This window comes from Sarcophilus harrisii, chromosome 4, assembly GCF_902635505.1.
Source record: "Sarcophilus harrisii chromosome 4, mSarHar1.11, whole genome shotgun sequence".
NCBI lineage: Eukaryota > Metazoa > Chordata > Mammalia > Dasyuromorphia > Dasyuridae > Sarcophilus > Sarcophilus harrisii.
The window spans coordinates 177699630-177720013 of NC_045429.1; the positions used below are offsets into that span (position 1 = coordinate 177699630).

The window sequence follows — 20384 nt, forward strand, 5'->3', positions numbered from 1 at the left end:
TGAGTCTAGTGACTTTGCAGAGCCCTCTCTACCTTCATTACAGTTCATTTGCATACCATGTGCATTATGTGTGTGCACTCTGCATTACCTCCCTGATGTCATAGTCTCTTCAAGAACAAAAGACAAACAGTTCGACAACAGCCAGCAGCTTCTCTGCCCCACTGCTTCTATACTCATCTATTAAATCCAGGCCAGGGGCTCTTCTGCTCTTCTTAGGTTGACTCTATCAGATCCTTGCCCTGCCTCAAGTCTTATTTGTTTTTCACAGGTCTATGTGAGGTGCAATTTTGTTTTGTTTGTGGAGGAAATCTGGAGAGATTGGAATTTTCTGAGCTTCTCTGCCATCTTTCTAGATTCTTCCACCTCATAGTTGTTTTTCACAGTGTTGTTATTGTGTGTGTGTGTGTATAAATTTTTTTGTTCTCATTTCACTATGCTTCTGTTCATGCAGATTTAACTAGATTTCTCTGAAACTATAGATTTTGTCATTTTTTGGAACAGGAGTATTTCACCATATTCACTATGATAATTTGTTCACACTTATGCATTTGTGGTTTTTTATGCAAATAGGTATTTTCCTTTTCTCTTTGTTTGCTTTGTGTGTGTATAAGCCTGGTAGATTCTACAAATAGGTTTGAGGACATGCATGATTTTTGTCCCATATCAAATTGTTTTTCATAAAGGCTAGAGCAATTCATACTTCTGCCAATAGTGAATTAATGTTTCTGTTTTCCCATAGTTTGCCGTTTTTTCATTTTCAACCATCTTGCCAGTCTGTTGTGTGTGAGGTGGAACCTAAGAATTGCTTTAATTTGCATTTCTCTAATTATTAGTGATTTCAAGTATATTTTTATATGCCTCTTGTCAGCTTGAGAAATTTCAGTTATTGAAACTTTGGGGTCTACCTATGTGAATAGGATATGAATCCTTTGATCTTTTATCTATTAGAGAATGGTACTTATTCTTACAAATTTAAGTTAGCTCTCTCTCTCTATATAGTATATATTTGTGTGTACATATATCCATATATGTACATGCACACGTATATTCATGTACAACACACACACATACATCCCCAAAAATACTGAAAATGGGACCATTATCAGAGAAACTTGGTGCCAAACTGTTTTTTTCTAGTGAACTGTTTCTCCTAATTTTAATTGCATTGGTTTTGTTTATGTAAATTTTTAAAAAAATTTATGTAATTGATACTGTGTTTTTTATCTACTATCTAGCATTTTATATATATTCTCTATATGTTGTTTTGTCATGAACTCCTTCCCGGCAGTTTGTTCAACCAGGTTTGCTTGTTGTAGATCTGGCCTGTTTTATAGATCAATTCTTATCTATTTTGAGCAGTACCACATCATTTAGATGATAGCTGCTTTATTCCTAAACATATTTTAATAACAAACTATTCATTAATATGAAATTAATAAATAATTAATACAGAATTTTGTTTAATTAACATTATTAATATGAACAAAGACATGAAAGGAAGAAATAAACGTTCAGAATTTTTAACAAGGATGTTTTGAGTCAACTCTACAAAGAGGAGGGATTTCCTATGGCTTTTAAAATATTATATCTTTATGTTCTTGATATTCTGATTTCAAATGTATTACCAAACTTTAAACAAAAGCTCAATAGGCACTCACAAGTTTGACCTACTAGTGAAGAAACCCTATTGCCTAGAATATGAGATGCAGTGTCTCATATTTTAATATAAATCTAATGTAAAATTTAATACACATATTTTAGTATCTTCAACAGATAAATCTACATTAATTATATGTAACATATTGAACCATACTAATGATTGTGCAAAAATTTTTAAAATGGTATTTTTTCCCTATAATCTGACTCTACTGAAAATGAATTCTTTTTTACAATTCAGTTCAGAGATGTTTTAAATGAAATGCATTTATTGGATTGTTTTCATGTAGAGTTCCACTTAATTGAATATGGGAAATAGCACATCAGAATTAATTAAGATGATATGTGGACTGAATTTTATACTCTGATGCTTCAGGGTAATCTTGTGGAAATCAATAGGAATTCTTTAGATAATTATATCATGACTTGCAATAAATTACAGATGCATAATTTGTTAAAAGCAGTTCTATCTTTTTTAAAATTATGCTATCTTGAATAGAAATTTTAAAAAAGGTTTATTAATCTGCTATAATTATGGAGGTTAAATTCAATTGACTAAAAATTAGTATCTTTCCAAAGCAATATTAATAAAGGTTAATTGTGGTGCTCTTCTTTTCTATAATATGATGGTTCTCCTTCAGAGCAGGTTTCTTGGGGAGGTTTTCTGGAGACAGCCTTAGTTTCAGTTCAAATCAATAATCACCTCAAATACAGCCAGCTGATAAAATCCAAACGTTTATTTTCTCCTTCCTTGATTCTACGAGCTCTTGCTGCAGCTTTGTCCTTTGCTTCTGCCTCTGCTTTCTTCAGCCTCTAGCCAGCACAAAGGTGGAAGATGGAATGAATCTGACTCTACCTCCAAGAATTACAAAGTTAACTTCGTGAATCTCCCATACTTGTGAACTCCAATGAGTACTTAAATACTTTAGTGAGTTAGAGAATTTTCGAAGTACCGTGCTAAATTAGGCAACTGACTTATTACTTTGTAAGGATTTGCTCTAATGTGTGAACCAATAAGCATTGTATCTATTCCATTGAGTTAACATTAGGATTCTAACATCTCCTTTGAGTTATCACCTTGTTTCAAGTTCTGGCTCATAACAATTAATGTGTCATGTGAGCTGCATATTATGATTAATTCATGTGAATGAAGTTTGATCATATTTTTATGATTGAGTTCATATGTTTATGTATATGTGTTTATGTAGGAGGTTAATGAATAGATACCCCCCATGAACCTTGGAGACACATTGATATAAAATAGTTTGAGCAGGAATAGTAAAATAGTTTGAGCAGGAAGATAGGCTAAATTGGAATTTTCATTTGTATTAGCTGTTCATTTCTTTTCAGTCATATCTGATTTTGTGACCCCATTTGGGATTTTCTTGGCAAATATAAGAGAGTGGTTTGCCATTTCCTTCTCTGGATTTCATTTCTATAGCCACCTCTCTAATCTGGTCTCTGATCATCTAGCTGCTGTTTTCTAGAATACTATCTTTATCAACTTCTCCCAGGTTATTTTTTTTTCAGTTCATTTATTACATACTTGTTAGATAATTATGTCAAATACAAATTTTAGTCATTTTTTTTTCATTCAGTTTCATAATGCCTTTCACTAAATTGGAAAGCCAATCAATAAACAGACCCTAAATCATCATAATTGAAGAAACCTATTAAGTCAGAAAAATCATAAATGGATGGGAAGCCAAAAAGACTAGCGAGCTAAAATAAAACTATAAGGTTATCATTTAAAAAGGCTAACCAAATACATAAACTTTAACTGTCCTGACTAAAAAGAAGAGGGTAAAAAATCAAATTGACAAAAAAAAAAATGAAATTAAAATTACAAGGAACCTGAAGAAATAAAGCATTACTTACAGAAATGTAAAGTATCCAAATTATTAGAACCTCAAATAATGTTCTTAAATAATCCTAAAGAGTAATGAATACCTGTACTGAACAAATTATTATAAAAATGATAAAGCATTCTTCTAATTTTGTTTTTATTAGATAAATACAGACTGATATCTAAACTAAGGTACCTTAAAGCAAAAACGAGAATTATTGACTAATTTTGTTAATGAATATTGCTTCAAAAATTTTGAAATTCTCATAAAAAGACAATATTAATTCATGCAAAAATTTTTATCATCAAGGTGAATTTACATTACAAAGGTGAGAATACTTTAATATAATCATATTAAAAACAAAACTATCCATAACCCCATGATTATTTTATTTGATGCAAAAAATCTTTTTACCAAGTATAATACTTGTGTTAAAAATACTACAGAAATAGGAATGGAAGAATCTTTAAAAATATGATAGTAAGTCTAAATCAACAAGCACTTATTAAGCTACCACTTGGTTCCACGAATTGTAATAAGCATTAAGGAAACAAAATCAAAAAAGCAGGTCTTTCAAAGATCTTGTTTACCATTGGAAAAGCTAACATGAGAGAAAGAAAGAGAATAATTAAAGAGAATTTTAGGAAAAGGCAGTAAGGTAATGGAAGACTGGGAAATGCATCTTGGGGAAAGTTGGGACTTTCCTAGGGGAGATTTAAAGAAAGCCAGAGTTGCGATCAGGGGACATGAGGAGAGTGAAAAGTCTGGAGTTGAGAAATTGAACTGTCTTGCTTGAGTTTTCTTCTTCCTGAGATCTCTGTAATTTCAGTTTTGTTTTTTTTTTTTTCCCCTTTGGGAGGGGTTGTCCTCAAGATATAGGACTTCAAAATTCTCATCAGTCTCTTTCTGTGCTGAGCAATTAGTTTGTGGTTTACTGATCCTAATTTCTGTCTCAAGTAGCTTCTTAAGGGACTAAAGTGGCTCCAGCAAGCTTCTACATTTTGCTTTTCTACAAGAAACACTGGTTAGTGGGTGGAAGCCAGGAAAAGAGAGTGTAGGTTTTAATTCTTGTTGCAAGTCAATGGGTTATTTTGCTGCCGAAATGTGATGGGCAGTTAGGGAAGGGGTATTAATTGAGTCACTTAAGAGCTAGTAATTAACCTTCTTTGATTTTATCTCATTGAGTTTTTATCTCATTTGAATGCTTGATATCCTAGACCAGGACTTCTTAAACTTTTTCAACTTGTGATCTCTTTTTTCCCAGAAAAAAATTTACATAAGCTAGCGCTATATATATATATATATGTCTACAAATAAAACATTTAATCATAATAAATCATAATTTTGTTATCCCCACATTGTTACACAGTCCCATATGGTGTCACAAATGCACAATTTAAGAAACTTTTCCTAGACTATGGAGACACCTGAAATTTCTTTGTTATGTATAAATCCTACTTTTAGAGAGATTTGAGAGTTAGGAAGGATTAGAGAATATGTGTAGTCTTCTAGCATATTGATCATATAACTGGGAAATTAGGTCCAGATTTTGACCTTACCATTCTCTTAGTGTTCCAGGGTTGAAATTGACTGATCTTTTGACTGTCTTTCTCCCTCACTTTCAGTGTACAAAGAGTTACCAAGTCCTTTAGGTTCTCCTTTGCTCTTGTATTTATATCCTCTTTTCTTTTCTCACTGACTTTATTTTAATTTTGGTCCCTGTTTCATCTTATCTGGAATATCAGAATATCAAATATCTATTTGGCCTTGCTACCCCTTTCCAAAACTGTCCCCCTTTACTATAGTCTACATAGACTTATGCCTGAATATTTATCCTAATGTAGCACTCTGATCAATCTTCTCACAGTCTCGTTTGGACTCTCCACTACTTACCAGATGAAATAGAATTATTTAACCAATAATTTAAATCCGTCCAGTAGTATCTCACACTACTTTGTTTCATCTAGGGAATTAGTATTTTCTCAATTTTTCTTACTCTTTCCTTCTTTCAAGTATATATTCTTTGTTGTCCATTATGCCTGTAAGCCACTCCTTGACAGATTTCTGAAATCTTATATTTCAAAAATTAGCTTAAAATTAAATTTGATCTTGCTCTTGCTCTTTTTCTTTCTTTCTCTTTCCTTCCTTCCCTTCCTTCTTGCCTCCTTGCCTTCTTCCCTCCCTCCTGCCTTCTTCCCTCTCTCCCTTCCTCACTTATATCTCCTCTTTCTCTCCTATCCTTTGTCCCTTCCTCCCTTCCTTCCTTGTTCTTGCCCAGCTATATACACAGTTCACACAGTTACAATTTTATCTATATTTTTCATGAAGCTATATCTCCCTCTTCCAAAATTGAAGATTATTCCATGTCCTCTTTTTGAAGCAACTAACAATGTACTGTTACTGCTGCACTCGAATTGTATGATGTGACTACCAAAAAAGGATTACAATAAAGTTTGAAAATTTTATCAGAAGATTATTTTTAAAAAATAGATAAGCAGAAGGATGATTTTAGAAAGGTTTGATGAGATTTACATAAAGTGAGGCTAAGTGAAGTGAGTAGAACAAGGAGAACATTGTACACAGCAACAAGATAATGTGATAATCAATTCTGATGGATGTGACTCTTTTCAACAGTGAGGTGATTCAGACCAATTTCAATAGACTTGTGATGGAGAGAGCCATCAGCATCCAGAAAGAGCACTATGAATGTGTATCACAATATATTATTTTCACCTTTTTTGTTGTTTCCTTGCTTTCTGTTTTCTTTCTCATTTTTTCTCCTTTTTGATCTAATTTTTCTTGTGCAGCATGATAAATGTGGAAATATGTAAAGAAGAATTGCACATATTTAACATATATTGGGTTACTTGTTGTCTAAGAGAGTAGGGACGGGAAAGAAAGGGAGAAATTTGGAACAGAAGATTTTGCAAGGATGAATATTGAAAATTATGCATATATTTTGAAAATACAAAGCTAAAAATTATTTTAAAATAGATAAATTGAGCAAATTGGAAATACACCTTTTGTAGAAAAGATTCTATGAGCCTTGGAATCTGTAGAGCCCAGATTCTAATACTGAGGACTTTGACAAAGTCACTCATTTCTGTCCTTATTTATTAATTTTTAAAAGCTATGACTTGAGCTAACTCATCTTTCAAGTGTTTTTAAACTTAAAAAGTTATGATTTTATTTGGTAATATATATTTGAACATAATTGTAAATTGATAAGAAAATATATCTGCAAATGCAAATGAATATGATCTGCAGGTCTTAAGTATAAGTGAAGAAATCAGATCTGAGTGAACTTGATTTAGGAAGGTTTGTTCTTTTAAGCAAAATGTATGTTGCTAGAGATTCTTGACCAGAGGATGAAATTGTCATTTTCAAAGAGAAATTGTGTTTTTTGTAGAATCAATTATATTGAAGAAAGACTTAGTGATTTATGTAAATGGTGAACTAAGTGTCTGTTCTTTGGTGTAGAAAAGCAGGGTTTTTTTAGGTTTTTACCTTCTTCCTTTAAACAAATTAAAAAAAAAATCTAAATTACTCCAATGAACTAATCGTAGCTAATTTGGTTTCTGATTTTTATTTTAAATAGAACAGAATTTCCCAAGATGTTCATGTGTAGATTTCAAAGGGGCTATTAACTTGAATTTATTATTACTATTTGTAACTGAAATTTTTCATTTCTTTTAATCGTGGATTGAAAAAGGTAAATTCCCTTAGAAAATTAAATGACCCAAGTTCATTAGGTTGCTTTCTATGAGATCAAATTGTTTAAAGTACATTGTTTAATGCCTTTAAAATTTTTTCATCATATTGCTTTTTTCATAGTTGCTAAATGTGAATATATTTTGTGTGTGAGACTTTCTTTAAAATGAACTCTATTTGGAATGTTTTTGTTAGCTAGATATTATTTTAAAAAGAAATGGACTTAAATCTTTCATTTAAAATTGTTATGCTAGTCTACTTCCTAATCATATATGAAATTTCTTTCTTAGATTGAACATTAATCTTTTGTATTCCCTTTTCTCCTTTTCTTACTCCTTTCTCCCCTTCTTTTTCTTTCCTTTCTCTTTTTCTCTACAGTCTTTTCTAGCATTAGTAAATTTATTATCCTATCCTGCTGTTTATGAACTGATAGGCAACCAGGATATTCCAAATAAATCAGAATATTCACTTCGCGAAGTTCCTACATGCATAATTGTAAGTATATTTTTATAAGGACCATTATTAGAGATTTAGACGTAAAACTATTTGAATAGTTTTTTTTTCTTTTAATCAAAGTTATAGTCAATTTTGATTATCTCATCATGGATTATCCAAATTTTACTGGAATGTAATATTTGGATGAATCTGAGCATTATATACTTTTTTTTTTTTTGGTTTGTTTCATTGAAATTTTATTTTGTACATCAAGCCTAGCATTTTTTAATCATTTGACAAAGAACATAACATATATACTCTGCTCTCCCACCCATTTTGAACTATTTAGCAAAACTAATTTAAGATAAAATAGGCAATTTTGATTGCATAAAATGTAAGTTTTGGCACAACCAATGCAGAGAAAATCAGAAGAGAAGGAAATAACGGGGAAATTTTTTTCAAATTTCCTTAAGAAGAAGACACATAGTGAATTTACTCAATAAGACCAACAGCCATTTCCCAATTGATAAATGGATAAAGATTGCAATTTTTTAAAGAAATCTAAGCTATCAATATACAGAGAAAAAATATTCTAAATCACTCATTAGAAAAATGTAAATTATACGTTATATCAATCAAATTAGAAAAGTTGGCAAAAAAATGAAAAAGATAAATGCCAGAGGAGCTATGAAAAAATGGATGCAATAATAAACAGTTGGTACAGAACTGTAAAATGGCCCAACTGTTGTGGAAAATGGGCAGAATTAGGGATAAAAGAAGCAAATTTAGTTTTGTTGTGGAAGGGCTATCTTGGGAAATCAGCTTCCTCCCTCACTGAAGGTCTTTAAGTAAGACTAAATGACTATGTTCAGAAATATCTGGTCATATGCTGCATAGAATGGAGGCCCATTCTCATTGATTCTGTGAACTCTTGGTAACATCTTTCTTTTTTTGTCTCATGACACCTTGATTAAACAGAAAATAAAGAGTACCCAAATGTATAATGGTAATTAAGTGACCACCTTGACATCAAACTTTTGGGAACTCTGATAACAAAAAATGTAGCTTTGTGAATTCAATGCTATTTCTAAATTATGTATTTTTTTAATAGCCTTTTATTTACAAGTTATATGTATGGGTAATTTTACAACATTGATAATTGCCAAACCTTTTGTTCCAATTTTTCCCCTCCTTCCCCCACCCCCTCCCCTAGATGGCAGGATGATCAGTAGATGTTAAATATATTAAAGTATAAATTAGATACACAATAAATATACATGATCAAACCATTATTTTGCTGTACAAAGAGAATAGACTGAAATATTGTACAATTAGCATGTGAAGGAAATCCAAAATGCTAGCAGGCAAAAATATAGGGATTGGGAATTTAATGTAATGGTTCTTAGTTATCTCCCAGAATTCTTTCGCTGGGCGTAGCTGGTTCAGTTCATTATTGCTCCATTGGAACTGGTTTGGTTCATCTCATTGCTGAGGATGGCCAGGTCCATCAGAATTGGTCATCATATAGTATTGTTGTTGAAGTATATAATGATCTCCTGGCCCTGCTCATTTCACTCAGCATCAGTTGGTATAAGTCTCTCCAAGACTTTCTGAAATCATCCTGTTGGTCATTTCTTACTGAACAATAGTATTCCATAATCTTCATATACCACAATTTATTCAGTCATTCTCCAATTGATGGGCATCCACTCAGTTTCCAGTTTCTGGCCACTACAAAGAGGGCTGCCACAAACATTCATGCACATACAGGTCCCTTTCCCTTCTTTATGATCTCTTTGGGATATAAGCCCAGTAGTAACACTGCGGGATCAAAGGGTCTGCACAGTTTGATAACTTTTTGGGCATAGTTCCAAAATACTCTCCAGAATGTTTGGATGTATTCACGTGAATTATTTATGTTAAAAGTACTACAAAGTCAACTTTTTTGTATTATTGAAATTTCCATTTGGGAAGGGGAAAAGCTAATATAGAAATGCAACAGACCATTAAGCTTATTGTAGCACAGGCTTTTTAAATATAGTAAATGAATACAATCTACACAATAAAAATTTCAAATGCATTTTATTACATTAATAATGCTACGTTACAGTTGATAATAGATTAACTTTGTATGTTAGTTCTGGGACAATCCAGAATGATGCCAGCTTTGACGAAAAGGAATTTCTTCTTATTGATTTCTCCAGTCTTTTTGGCATTACTCTGCCAAAAGGGGATAAGTTCCATCCAATTCCAATTTGTGTTGTTGCATAAGCCCAAGTGACAAGACAGAAAGTGGCACCATTTAACAATATTGGGGTGCTATGCTTGTCATGAAAATTAGGTTGCCTGTCCTGGTGGTTCTGCCTTTCAATAGTTTACTGAAAGCTGTGGACCAAAAAGCAGCTCAGTGCCCTCCAAACAGAGAGGACATTACCTAAAGTGCAAGAAGAAATTACAAGGGACTCATGTTGCCCACAGCATGTGAAATGCATTGCTTTATCCTTGCAAAACTTCAAAAGATATTATATACTGTTACTAACATTATTCTAAATTTCAGGTTCATCTTCTTATATATAATTGAAAGAAAGAAGTTTCATGCTTGACAGATAACAGAGTTGAATTTACAAGTGATTTTTTTTTTTTTTTTGGTGACTTTTATGTGATTATAGTTTTGGTGACTATTTTTATCATCTTTAGAAATGTGACCATTGTCATCATCTAGCTCAGTGTCTAATGTTTAATAAATCCTTATTGAATGATTGTAATTAAGAAAAAACCTATAAGAACATCTTTTGAAGGTGCTCCCCATAGTAAAACAAAATAGCACTTTTTCTTACCTGACATTGAAAAAGGCAAAAGGGCAGGCATTATTGCCTTTTCAGATTTCAGTAGTGAATTCTTTAACTTCCTTCTTTTCAGAATTTTTGCCTTGTCGTCCTCTTGATTCTCATTGATCACAGGAAAATTTTAGACTCGAAGTCCTTGGAAAGGTCATGATTTTCCTGTACATACAAATAAGTAGCAAAAAACTTCAGTACTAGGAGTCTATATTTAGCAAGGAATTCTTTAAATCACTTTATGTGAATGATTTTCTGAGTATTTTTGATATGAACTAATAGACTTAATTAGCATCATCTTGCTCTAAGACTAACTGATGATAATTTTAGTCTACCAAGTTCTTTAAATTTTTTTCACATATATGAGTGTATACACACATACATAGTATAAAGTTTAATATCAATAATAAAATTTCAAAGGTTATTTTTATTTTGGTTAATATATGAGTATGTAATATAGAAAATCATAGAGGAAATAGTATTGAGATCATTGTTAACCTTTGAAAGAACAGTCTCAGTTCTGTGGTGGGGCCAGAGGCTAAATTATAAGAGGTTATACCTCTTATAAGTGGCAGTTGGAGAAAGAAGAGTTAGATTGCTTTTCTTAAAAATTTGCTTTCATAATGGAGGAGAGGGAATCAAAATTATGGATTAGAAGCAGCCACTCAACTAAACTCCTCCAACATTCCATTTTAAACAACTTTAATGACACCTCAAATTTAATTTAGGAATGGCAATGCCAACAAAAGGTTTGGAACAAGATAATTTTTTCAGCTTAAGAAAACTTAGATTGACAGGAAAAATTTGTGGTACAGAGTTGTAGGTCTGCCATGAGTCCACATGTACCACAGTGGCAACAACTGTTATAATAGTAGCTTTGGGAGCTATCAGCTCAGAAATAGGAAGAGGCTTGGACAACTGGTCACAAAGAGATTATAGGAATCCCTTTGCTGTCACTAGATAAAATTGATGCTGATTAGTAACTCTATTGCCCATACATAGTTTTGGGCCATAGTTTCTGGGCCGAGAAGGAGGGATGTTGCTCTAGCGCAAAGGAGCAGAAGTCCAAGTCTCAGTTCCTAGACAAAGAGAGTGCTAGTGCTAGTGTTGGTGACTGCTGGGGACCAAAGGCCCTTTCTGGGAGTGCAGACTAGACCAGTGACCATACATTTTCCAGGGTCACATTACCTTGAAAGCAACCAAAATTTTCAGACTCTCAGTACCAGCTCTGAAAACAGTAGAAAAAGGCTTGGGACAATGTTATCCCATCTTCAGTTAAGTAGAACTCAACTTTAAAATAAAGCTCAAAATCAAGAAATATACTAAAATAGTGAGTAAGCAACCAAAAATAATTTTAAAAGCTTCTGTGGTGGTAGGGAAGATGAAGACAAACTCAGAAGAAGAGAATAGTGTGACAACAATTACAAAAATATCCTCAAAGAAAAATGCCATTTGCATCAAAATTCAACAAGAATTTTTGAAAAAGTTTAAAAAAGATGAGTTGGAAAAAGAAATGAGAATGATGTAAAAAAAAAAGTTATGAAAAGAGAATTAACATCTTGGTAAAAGAAGCCAAAAAAATAGTGAAGAAAATAACACATTTAAAGGCACAATTGGCCAACTGGTAAAAGGCACAAAAATTCACTAAAGAAAGAAACTTAAAAAGCAGAATAAGCCAAATAGAAAAAGAGGTAAAAAAGCTTGTTAAAGACAATCATTCCTTAAAAATTAGAATTGGACTAGTGTAGTAGATGACTCTGTAAGTCATCTGAAAATAACCAAAGTCATAAGAATAGGAAAAAAAAAAAAAAAAAAGGAAGAAGAAATGTGAAATCTCTTATCAGAAAAAACAAAATTGGACCTTGAAAATAGATTGCCGAAAGATAATTTATAATTACTGGATTACTTGAAAGTCATGATCAAATAAAAGGTCTAGACATGATATTTCAAGTTATTATCAAGGAAAATTGCTCTATTATCTTAGATCCAAAAGGAGATTCAAATATGAAAACTTTCAGAAATGTTATAGCTAAATTTCAGAGCTAGCAGATAGCAAGAAAATATTTTAAGCAACCAGAAATAAACAAGTCAAATATTATTGAACCACAATCAGGATCATATAAGATATATTGGCTTCTATGTTAAAGGAGCATAGGGCTGGGATAAATTCCAAAGCAAAGGAAGTAGGATTACAACCAAGAATAACCTCACCAGCAAACTGTGTGTAATCTTTGAGGAGAAGAAAAAGATAATATCTTGGCATTATTGTTAAAAAGGACCAGAGATGATTAGAAAATTTGTCATTCATATGCAAGACTCCAGAGAAGCATAAAAAGGTAATAAGCAGGATACATTGCTATGTAGGAAGATGATAATTGTAACTCCTAAGAATTTTATATTTATTAGGGTAGTTAAAAGGAGTATATACCTAGATAACAAGGCACAGATGTGAATAGATGGTGTTGGAATAATTTCAAAAAAGCAATGAAGGAATGAGAAAAAGGGATGCACTAGGAGAAGGAGGAAGGGACAAGTTGAATGGGAAAAACAATTCTCAGATGAGAGACACAAAGAAGAACTAATTCACTAGAGAGGAGAATGGGTGATAGATGGGCAATTTTCATCAGAGTTGGTTTTAAAGAAGAAAGGTATATGTATGTAGACACACACACAAGAGACAGACAGACATAGACATAATTAATTGTATATAGAAATATAACTTAGGCAATAGGGAAAAGGAAGGAAAGGAGGAAAAGAGAGAGATGATGATTAAAAAGGAGGGGAGATGAAAGCAGTGGTTAGAAGCTAAATAGACTTTAAACTATGAAAAGAGGAAGAAGATGAAGAGATTAAGGGAAATGCATGCTTAGTAATCATAATCTTAGATAAAGCAATGTAATTAAGAGAGATAATTAGGCTAAAAAGTAACTTAGGCCAGAGCCTTTTAAACTTTTTTCTACTTGTAATTTTGTTTTGCCCAAAATATTTTTTATGTAACCTTGAGCATATAGGTATATAGAATAGAGATACAAATCAAACATTTACAGGTAATGAATCATAATTTTGCAACCTTCGCATTCAGTTATTCAATTTCACATGGGGTCACAACCCATGTTTAGGAAACTTTGCTTTAGACAATGAATATCAATTTTTTTCTTTTAATATTTAGGTTATATATGTAATTCAATTTTTTTTACATATTTCCATATGAGGCATTTTGGGAAAGAAAAATCAGAGCAAATGAGAAAAAATACAAGAAAGAAAAATAAACAGGAAAAAAAGTGAAAATTATAGGCTTTGATTTGCATTCAGTTTCCATAATTCTCTCTCTGGATGCAGATGACATTCTCCATCCAAAGTTTATTGAAATTGCCTTGGATCACTGGATTGCTGAAAGGTGCTATGTCTATCATAATTGAATATCAAAAAAAATTATAGCTAGTTTTTTCCAATATAGGACTCATTTCTCAAATATACTGAGAATAGAACTGTTCAAATTTATTTAAAAAAAAATGAGCCAGTTCCCAAAGAATATAAATAGGTATATTTTCAGAAGAAATCAAAACCATTTATAGTCATAAGAAAAAATGCTCTCCATCACTGTTAATTAGAGAAAGACAAATTAAAACTCTGAGGTACAACCTCACACTTAATAGAAATGATAAATGCTAGAGGGGATGAGGTGAAAATAGATATACTAATTAATTTCTGGTGGTATAGTGAACTTTCCAGCCTTTCTAGAGAACAGTTATATTTGTTTGCCAAAGAGATCAAAGGAAAGAACCTCCCTATACAAAAATGTTTATGGCAACTCTTTTCATGGTGGCAAAGAATTATAAGTCTACGGGATGCCCATCAATTGGTGAATGGCTGAAATTGTGGCATATGATTATAACAGAATACTACAGAATATTATAAAGAGGGATGGTTTCATACAAATATATAGGCAAAATTTGTACGAACTGATGCAAAGTGAAATGAGACTAGCTATCATACGTATATGGCAGTTAGCATTTATATAGTAATTTTATATGTACATGTTTATTTGTATGCATACATTTTATATTTTGCAATAAAAGACAAATATATATATATATATACACATATATATCTCTGTATATATATATATATATATATATAATATATATATATATGTAATCATTTCAACATTTGATTACAAGTGTTCCTTAAAGTAGGATTGTCTACCCTGTATGATGTCATAGAAAACTTTGCAGTGTATTGAGGAGACCTGAACCACCTAATTCCAAAGAGTTATCTGCAGTTAACAAATCTTCTGTTCACTGCTTTCCAGAATTGTGATCTTTATATGAACTTCCATTATAATCATCTCATCTTCTTGGCTAGCTTTATTGAATTTCTGAAAAAAAGATTTTGTCTGGGGAAAAAGTATAAGTGAAGAATAAATGGTTAAAAGCACACTAAAATAGTTGTAGGACACAATAGCTTGACAACTCTGATGTCATACTGGTTTACTTTTTAAAAACTGATTCTGTGACTTTTATTATATAAAGCAAATTTTATATTCCTCTCAATAAATATTTGTTGTATAAAATGAAATATTATTCTTAGTGCTTTCTTTTTCAGGATATTATTGATAGACTTATAATTTTAAATTCAGAAGCCAAGATTCGATCATTATTCAACTATGAACAATCACATATTTTTGGTCTAAGGTATGGAGTTTTTTTCTTGAGATATTTTCCTTTGTGGCATAAGTTTTCTTATGTTTGTTACATTAAATGCAAGTATTTCTTCTGTATTTTAAAAAATAATTTGTATTGATTTTTTTCTTCCTGCACTAAAGCAAGAATGTTTAATATCAATTGTTAATTACCATTTTTTTATTTCATCTGTGGTCTAAAAACTATAAAAAATTGTTACCTAACAATCTGAACACACCCCCCCAGGCAAAATTTATTATATTGTTTTATTTGGATTATGCACTTTATTATTTAGCTTTATAAAATTGTGTCATTGTTTGGTCTAAATCTTATTTAATTTGTGTAAGAACAATAAGTTGCCTGCTGTGTAGGATGCATTGTAGCCTTCTTAAATCTAGAACAGATCATACCCTCATACAGTGTAGATTTGCTTTTGATGGGATATCGTGATATATTGGATGCTTCAGTATATGTTACAATTTGAATTTTCTAAGTTTTTATTTTAACCACTGGGGTTAACTATTAAAAACTAATTTAATGAATATTAATAGGTAATCAGGAAATTGATATTAGAAATCTACATATAAAAGTCTTCAGTAAGATAAGTGTCATCTCAGTTTACAAAATTTTCTTTTTTTGTTGATTGTATATCAAATTGATAAAAAAATAATCCCCAAAAGATATTAAATCTTGAAGTATTAGCTTTAAAGAGTTTTTAAAATTTTTATTAAAACATTAGTTTTAAAGAGGTTTTAATTTTTGTTAGAATTTGTTAGAATCAAGCTGGTTTTTGCCTAAAAAATTTTTTTACTTAAATTTACCTAAAAATTTGCCTAAAAAAATTAATTGTTCAAGGATGTAAAGGAGTCAGGCAACAGACAGTTTGTCAAAGAAATAAAGCTATTAATTTTATTTAAAATTTCATATATATTTAAAAAAAATTTTTAAGGGTACTTTTTGTTTTTAAATCAGTCATTCCTTGATATATTTTGCCTGCTTCCACCACACAAGCCCTCATTGGTATTATAAATAGGTAAGCAAAATCAGTTTCTGTAATGAATATTTACAATATATACTACATGCATAATCGCTCATCTTTCTCCTTAATATTTAGTTTTGCAACTCTTCTCTGTGAACAAAATTGTTATGTTTATTTCAGTATTGTATGTATGCTTCATTTTAGCATTCTTTTTATTTATTTTACATAGTCATTACAAATATGTTATTTTCCCACTCTGCTTACCTCATAGGATTATAAGATTGTAAGTGTACAGTAATATCTAATGGGATTCTAGAAGGAGCTATCTAGTCCAAATCAATCATTTTACATATGAAGAAACTGAGGTCCACAGTGGTTGAGTGTTTTGCCTAACTAAGGTCACACAGAGTTTGAGTGACAAGAAGCAGGATTAAAACCTTAAATCTTTTCATTTCAAATGCAGTTTTTCCCTCCATTTCACCTTACTGCTCCCATTTTTATACTGCTTTAATTTGTACATGTATTCCCAAAGTCACTGAATTCCTCATATTTATCATTTTGTAATACTGCAATAACTCCATTACCTTCATAATGATGATGCTGAAGATTTTTTGATATTTACATTAAAAATAGTTAGAGTGGGGGCAGCTAGTTGGTGTAATGGATAGAGCACCAATCCTGAAGTCAGGAAGAACTGAGTTCAAATCTGGCCTCAAGACACTTAACACTTCTTGGCTGTGTGATCCTGGGCAAGTCATTTAACCCTAATTGCCTCAGGAAAAAAAATTCATATATATATAGTAAGAGTTTGGCAAATTTTTCTTGATGAATTCATTTATCTGATTCAGATGGACTTCATTTTTATTTACTGAAAAAACTGGCAAATGTGATAAAAGTACCAACAAAATTTAGTAAGTGTTATTCTAGTTTTCAAAAATGGGAAGAAAGCAGATTCTTCAGAGTGACCTTGGTTTTACCTCTTGGGAAAATTCAAGAACAATCATTAAAGAAAGGATCAGTGAATTAATAATTATAAAGAACCACCTTACTTCATCAAAAAATAGATTGTACTATATTAACTAAATGTCTTTTTTGACAAAATATAAAACTACAAGATGAGAGAAATGGTATATGTGATGGTACACACACACACACACACACACAAACATATGTAAATATTATATATTATATTCAACTTGGATTTTTTAAACAAATCTTAAATATATCTCACTCTTAAGAGACAATATGAAGAAATGTGCAAGAGATTATAATCCAGTGAATTCAGAAATGATTGAATAGATTGTCTAAGGTTAATATGGTAGTTGATGTCCTAGAAAATGGCTTAGAGATCTGTACTTACTCCAGTGATGTTTAACATTTTTAACATTGGCTTGGATAAAGCCAAAGATGGCATACTCATCAGATTTTCTGTTGACACAAACCTGAAAAGGATATTTAGCATTCTGATTGATTGTCAGGATCCAAAAGAGATCTTGTCAGGCTGAGATGTTGAAATGAATTATGGGTAAATGTAGTCTCAAGCTTGGGTATAAAAGAATCACTTTATGAGTATGAGATAAAGGAGCGTGGTTAGATAATAGTTGTAAAAATAATCTGGTGGTTTTAGCGCATTGCAAGCTCAATATATATCAGTAGTATGATATAGAAGCCAAAAAACTTAACCCTCACTAAAGGTCCTTTTTATATTCCTAAAATAAAGTGATGAGAATCCTATTATACTCTGTCTTTATCAGTCACACCTGGAGTATTATGTTCAGTTCTAGCTACCATAGTGTTTTAAAAGGACAGTGATAAGTTGTGAAATGTCCGAAAAAGAATAATCAGGAGTTTTGAGGATTATTAAATCCAGGTCATATGAGACTAAGTTGAAGGAATTGAAGGTATTTAACCTCAAGAAGACTTGGAATGGGTGAGAAGGAACACACAATAACTTAAAAATATTAGATTTCTTCCATTGGGCTCCATGTAGATTTAGGCTGCCTTTTAGAAAAATATTCTTTAAAATCATATATGTTTAGAGATAGTCTATCATAAGCTTGCTGAATGCTTGCCAGGTAAATGATAATGAGGATTCTTTTTGGTTATGGGTTTGTAAATGGATGTTGAGGTCCTTATGAACTTTCAAATTCTGTAATTCATATATCCCAATTTGTTTAGGTATTCCATAATAGACATCCACTGTGTTTCCACACACACACACAATTAAGGATGTTGCATTTTTTGAGTAGTACTTTTCAAAAAATTACATACAAGAACTTTAATATCTCTTGGGAACCCCTTTGGTGCCTCTTTGGGCGCCAAAATGTTGGTGTTTTTCTCTTTAAAGTAATAATTGTTCTGTCTGGGAGAGAGGGTTTCTCGGGGAGGTTTTCTGGAGGCGGCCTTAGTTTCAGTAACAAGTAAATAATTGCTCCAAAATCACAGCCAGCTGATAAAAGTTCAGATCTTTTATTGTGTCCTTCAATATAGCCCGGTTAGCTCAGGCCTATCTCTCTGCTTGGTTCCAAGAGCTCTTGGAGCTTGTCCTTTACCTCTGGCTTTCTTCAGCCTCCAGCCAGCACCAAGTTGGAAGATGCAATGAATCAATCTCTCTTCCCTCAAAGATAGGGGTTGTGGGCTTCTTCCCAGAGTGCTCCTGTCCGACCCCAGTCAGTGTTCCGGAGAAAATTCTCTCAAGCTCAAGAGCTTCCTGTACATATGTGATCTCCCAGAGGTTAACTCCTCCTTCTGGAGGCAGGGCTGAAGGGAGGTGTAAATTCGGATATCTCATACTAAACCTGAAATCTCCCAAACATGTGAACTCTATTGAGTACTTAAATACTTATGAGCTCTCTAAAGGTGTGAACACAAGCATTATTGTTTATCAGTATTAGCAACCCATCACCCTGCAAGGATTTGCTCTAAGGTGTGAACCAACAAACACTGTATCAATTCTATTGAGTTAACACCAGAACCCTGACATAATTCTTGAGTTTTCACCTTGTTTCAAGTTGAGTTGACACTAGGATTCCAACAAATATCTATTGAGCTAAATCATCAAAACCAATTCTATCTCATTTTTGATATATGATTACTAGTTGTATGTATCATTGCACCATAGATGTCATTTAATTTCTTAGAGTCTCAGTTTTCCCATCTGAAAAATGAGAATAATATTGTCACTGCCTACACTGCAGAGTGATTGTAAAAGAAGAGTTTCCAAACTCTAAAATAGTATTCAAATATAAGTGATCATTATTAAGTTTTATATAATTGTTTTCTGGTAAATTTGTAGATGTATTTTTTCAATCTACATTTTAAAAATCTATAGTTGGTATCTAGATTTTATATGTACAGGGTAGGCATGAGTGTGGTTTTTCTTTTTGTCCTTGACCTTATAGTATATATGTCCTGTGTTCTTCCGTAATTCTAAATTGTTTTCTAGAATGGTAAAGCTATTTTACAGGTTTTTCTGTAGTGAATTAATGTACACATTTTTTGAGGGGGTAGCACTTCCAACATTTATAATTTCTGTCTTTGATCATGTATACTAATTTTCTGTGTGAAGCAAAATCTCACATTTTTAAAAATTTTAATATTTCTTATTATTGTGATAGAGCTATCTTTCATATGGCTATTGGTAGTTTATAGCTTCCTATTTTATAAATTTAATATTTTACCATGTATCTATTGGGAAATAGTTTGGATTTGAAGCATTTATTTTTTTAATTGGTGAAATCTGGTCATAGCACATTCCTTAGACCTTTCATTCAAATATGTTTACCTATCATTAAGAGCCAACTCTCATTATGGGGTTGTAAAAATTCAAATAAGGACAGAGTTAGAACTATGATTTCATCCCTATGGTTCTTAGAGGGTAGTACAAGTCAGCATCTTCTCTGTAGCTTGGGATCTAGTAACCTAGAGAACTGAAAGATTAAAATAACTTGCCAGGATCACATAAATAATATACTTTAGAAACAAAACTTGAATTTAAGTCTAGCTGGTTTTAAGGCCAACTCTAAGTATACTATATGGCAATACTAATGTAGAAAAATTGTAGGTACTAACAGGTTTTTTTGGCATCTTGTATTCTTGAAATTAAACTTATTCTTAGGAAATTCTAATAGTTTTAGTTTGTAAAGCAATAACTATATGAACTATTCCCTCAGTCATATTTTAATATAAATCTTAACAGTAGGAAGCAGTGTACTATAGACAAGAAATTCTACAGCAC

At 31.8% G+C, this 20384-nt stretch overlaps 1 protein-coding gene and 1 long non-coding RNA gene across 10 annotated transcripts in view; one reads left to right on the forward strand and one right to left on the reverse strand.

Annotated features, from left to right (window-relative positions):
- Positions 1 to 20384, forward strand: part of TBC1D32 (TBC1 domain family member 32) — a 175792-nt gene that overhangs the window by 74170 nt on the left and 81238 nt on the right. For 7 of the 9 annotated variants that reach the window (XM_031964344.1, XM_031964343.1, XM_031964345.1 and 4 more), the window contains 2 exons: positions 7593 to 7709; positions 15077 to 15180. In XM_031964344.1, coding sequence (XP_031820204.1) covers positions 7593 to 7709; positions 15077 to 15180 — 221 coding nt within the window. The remainder of the gene's footprint in view (positions 1 to 7592; positions 7710 to 15076; positions 15181 to 20384) is intronic. The other 2 variants (XM_031964340.1, XM_031964342.1) reach the window with 1 other exon arrangement.
- On the reverse strand, positions 9873 to 11661 carry LOC116423150. The gene is made up of 2 exons (XR_004233626.1): positions 10487 to 11661; positions 9873 to 10083 (listed from the first exon to the last, which is right to left on the reverse strand). It is a non-coding gene; the product is annotated as an uncharacterized LOC116423150 (long non-coding RNA).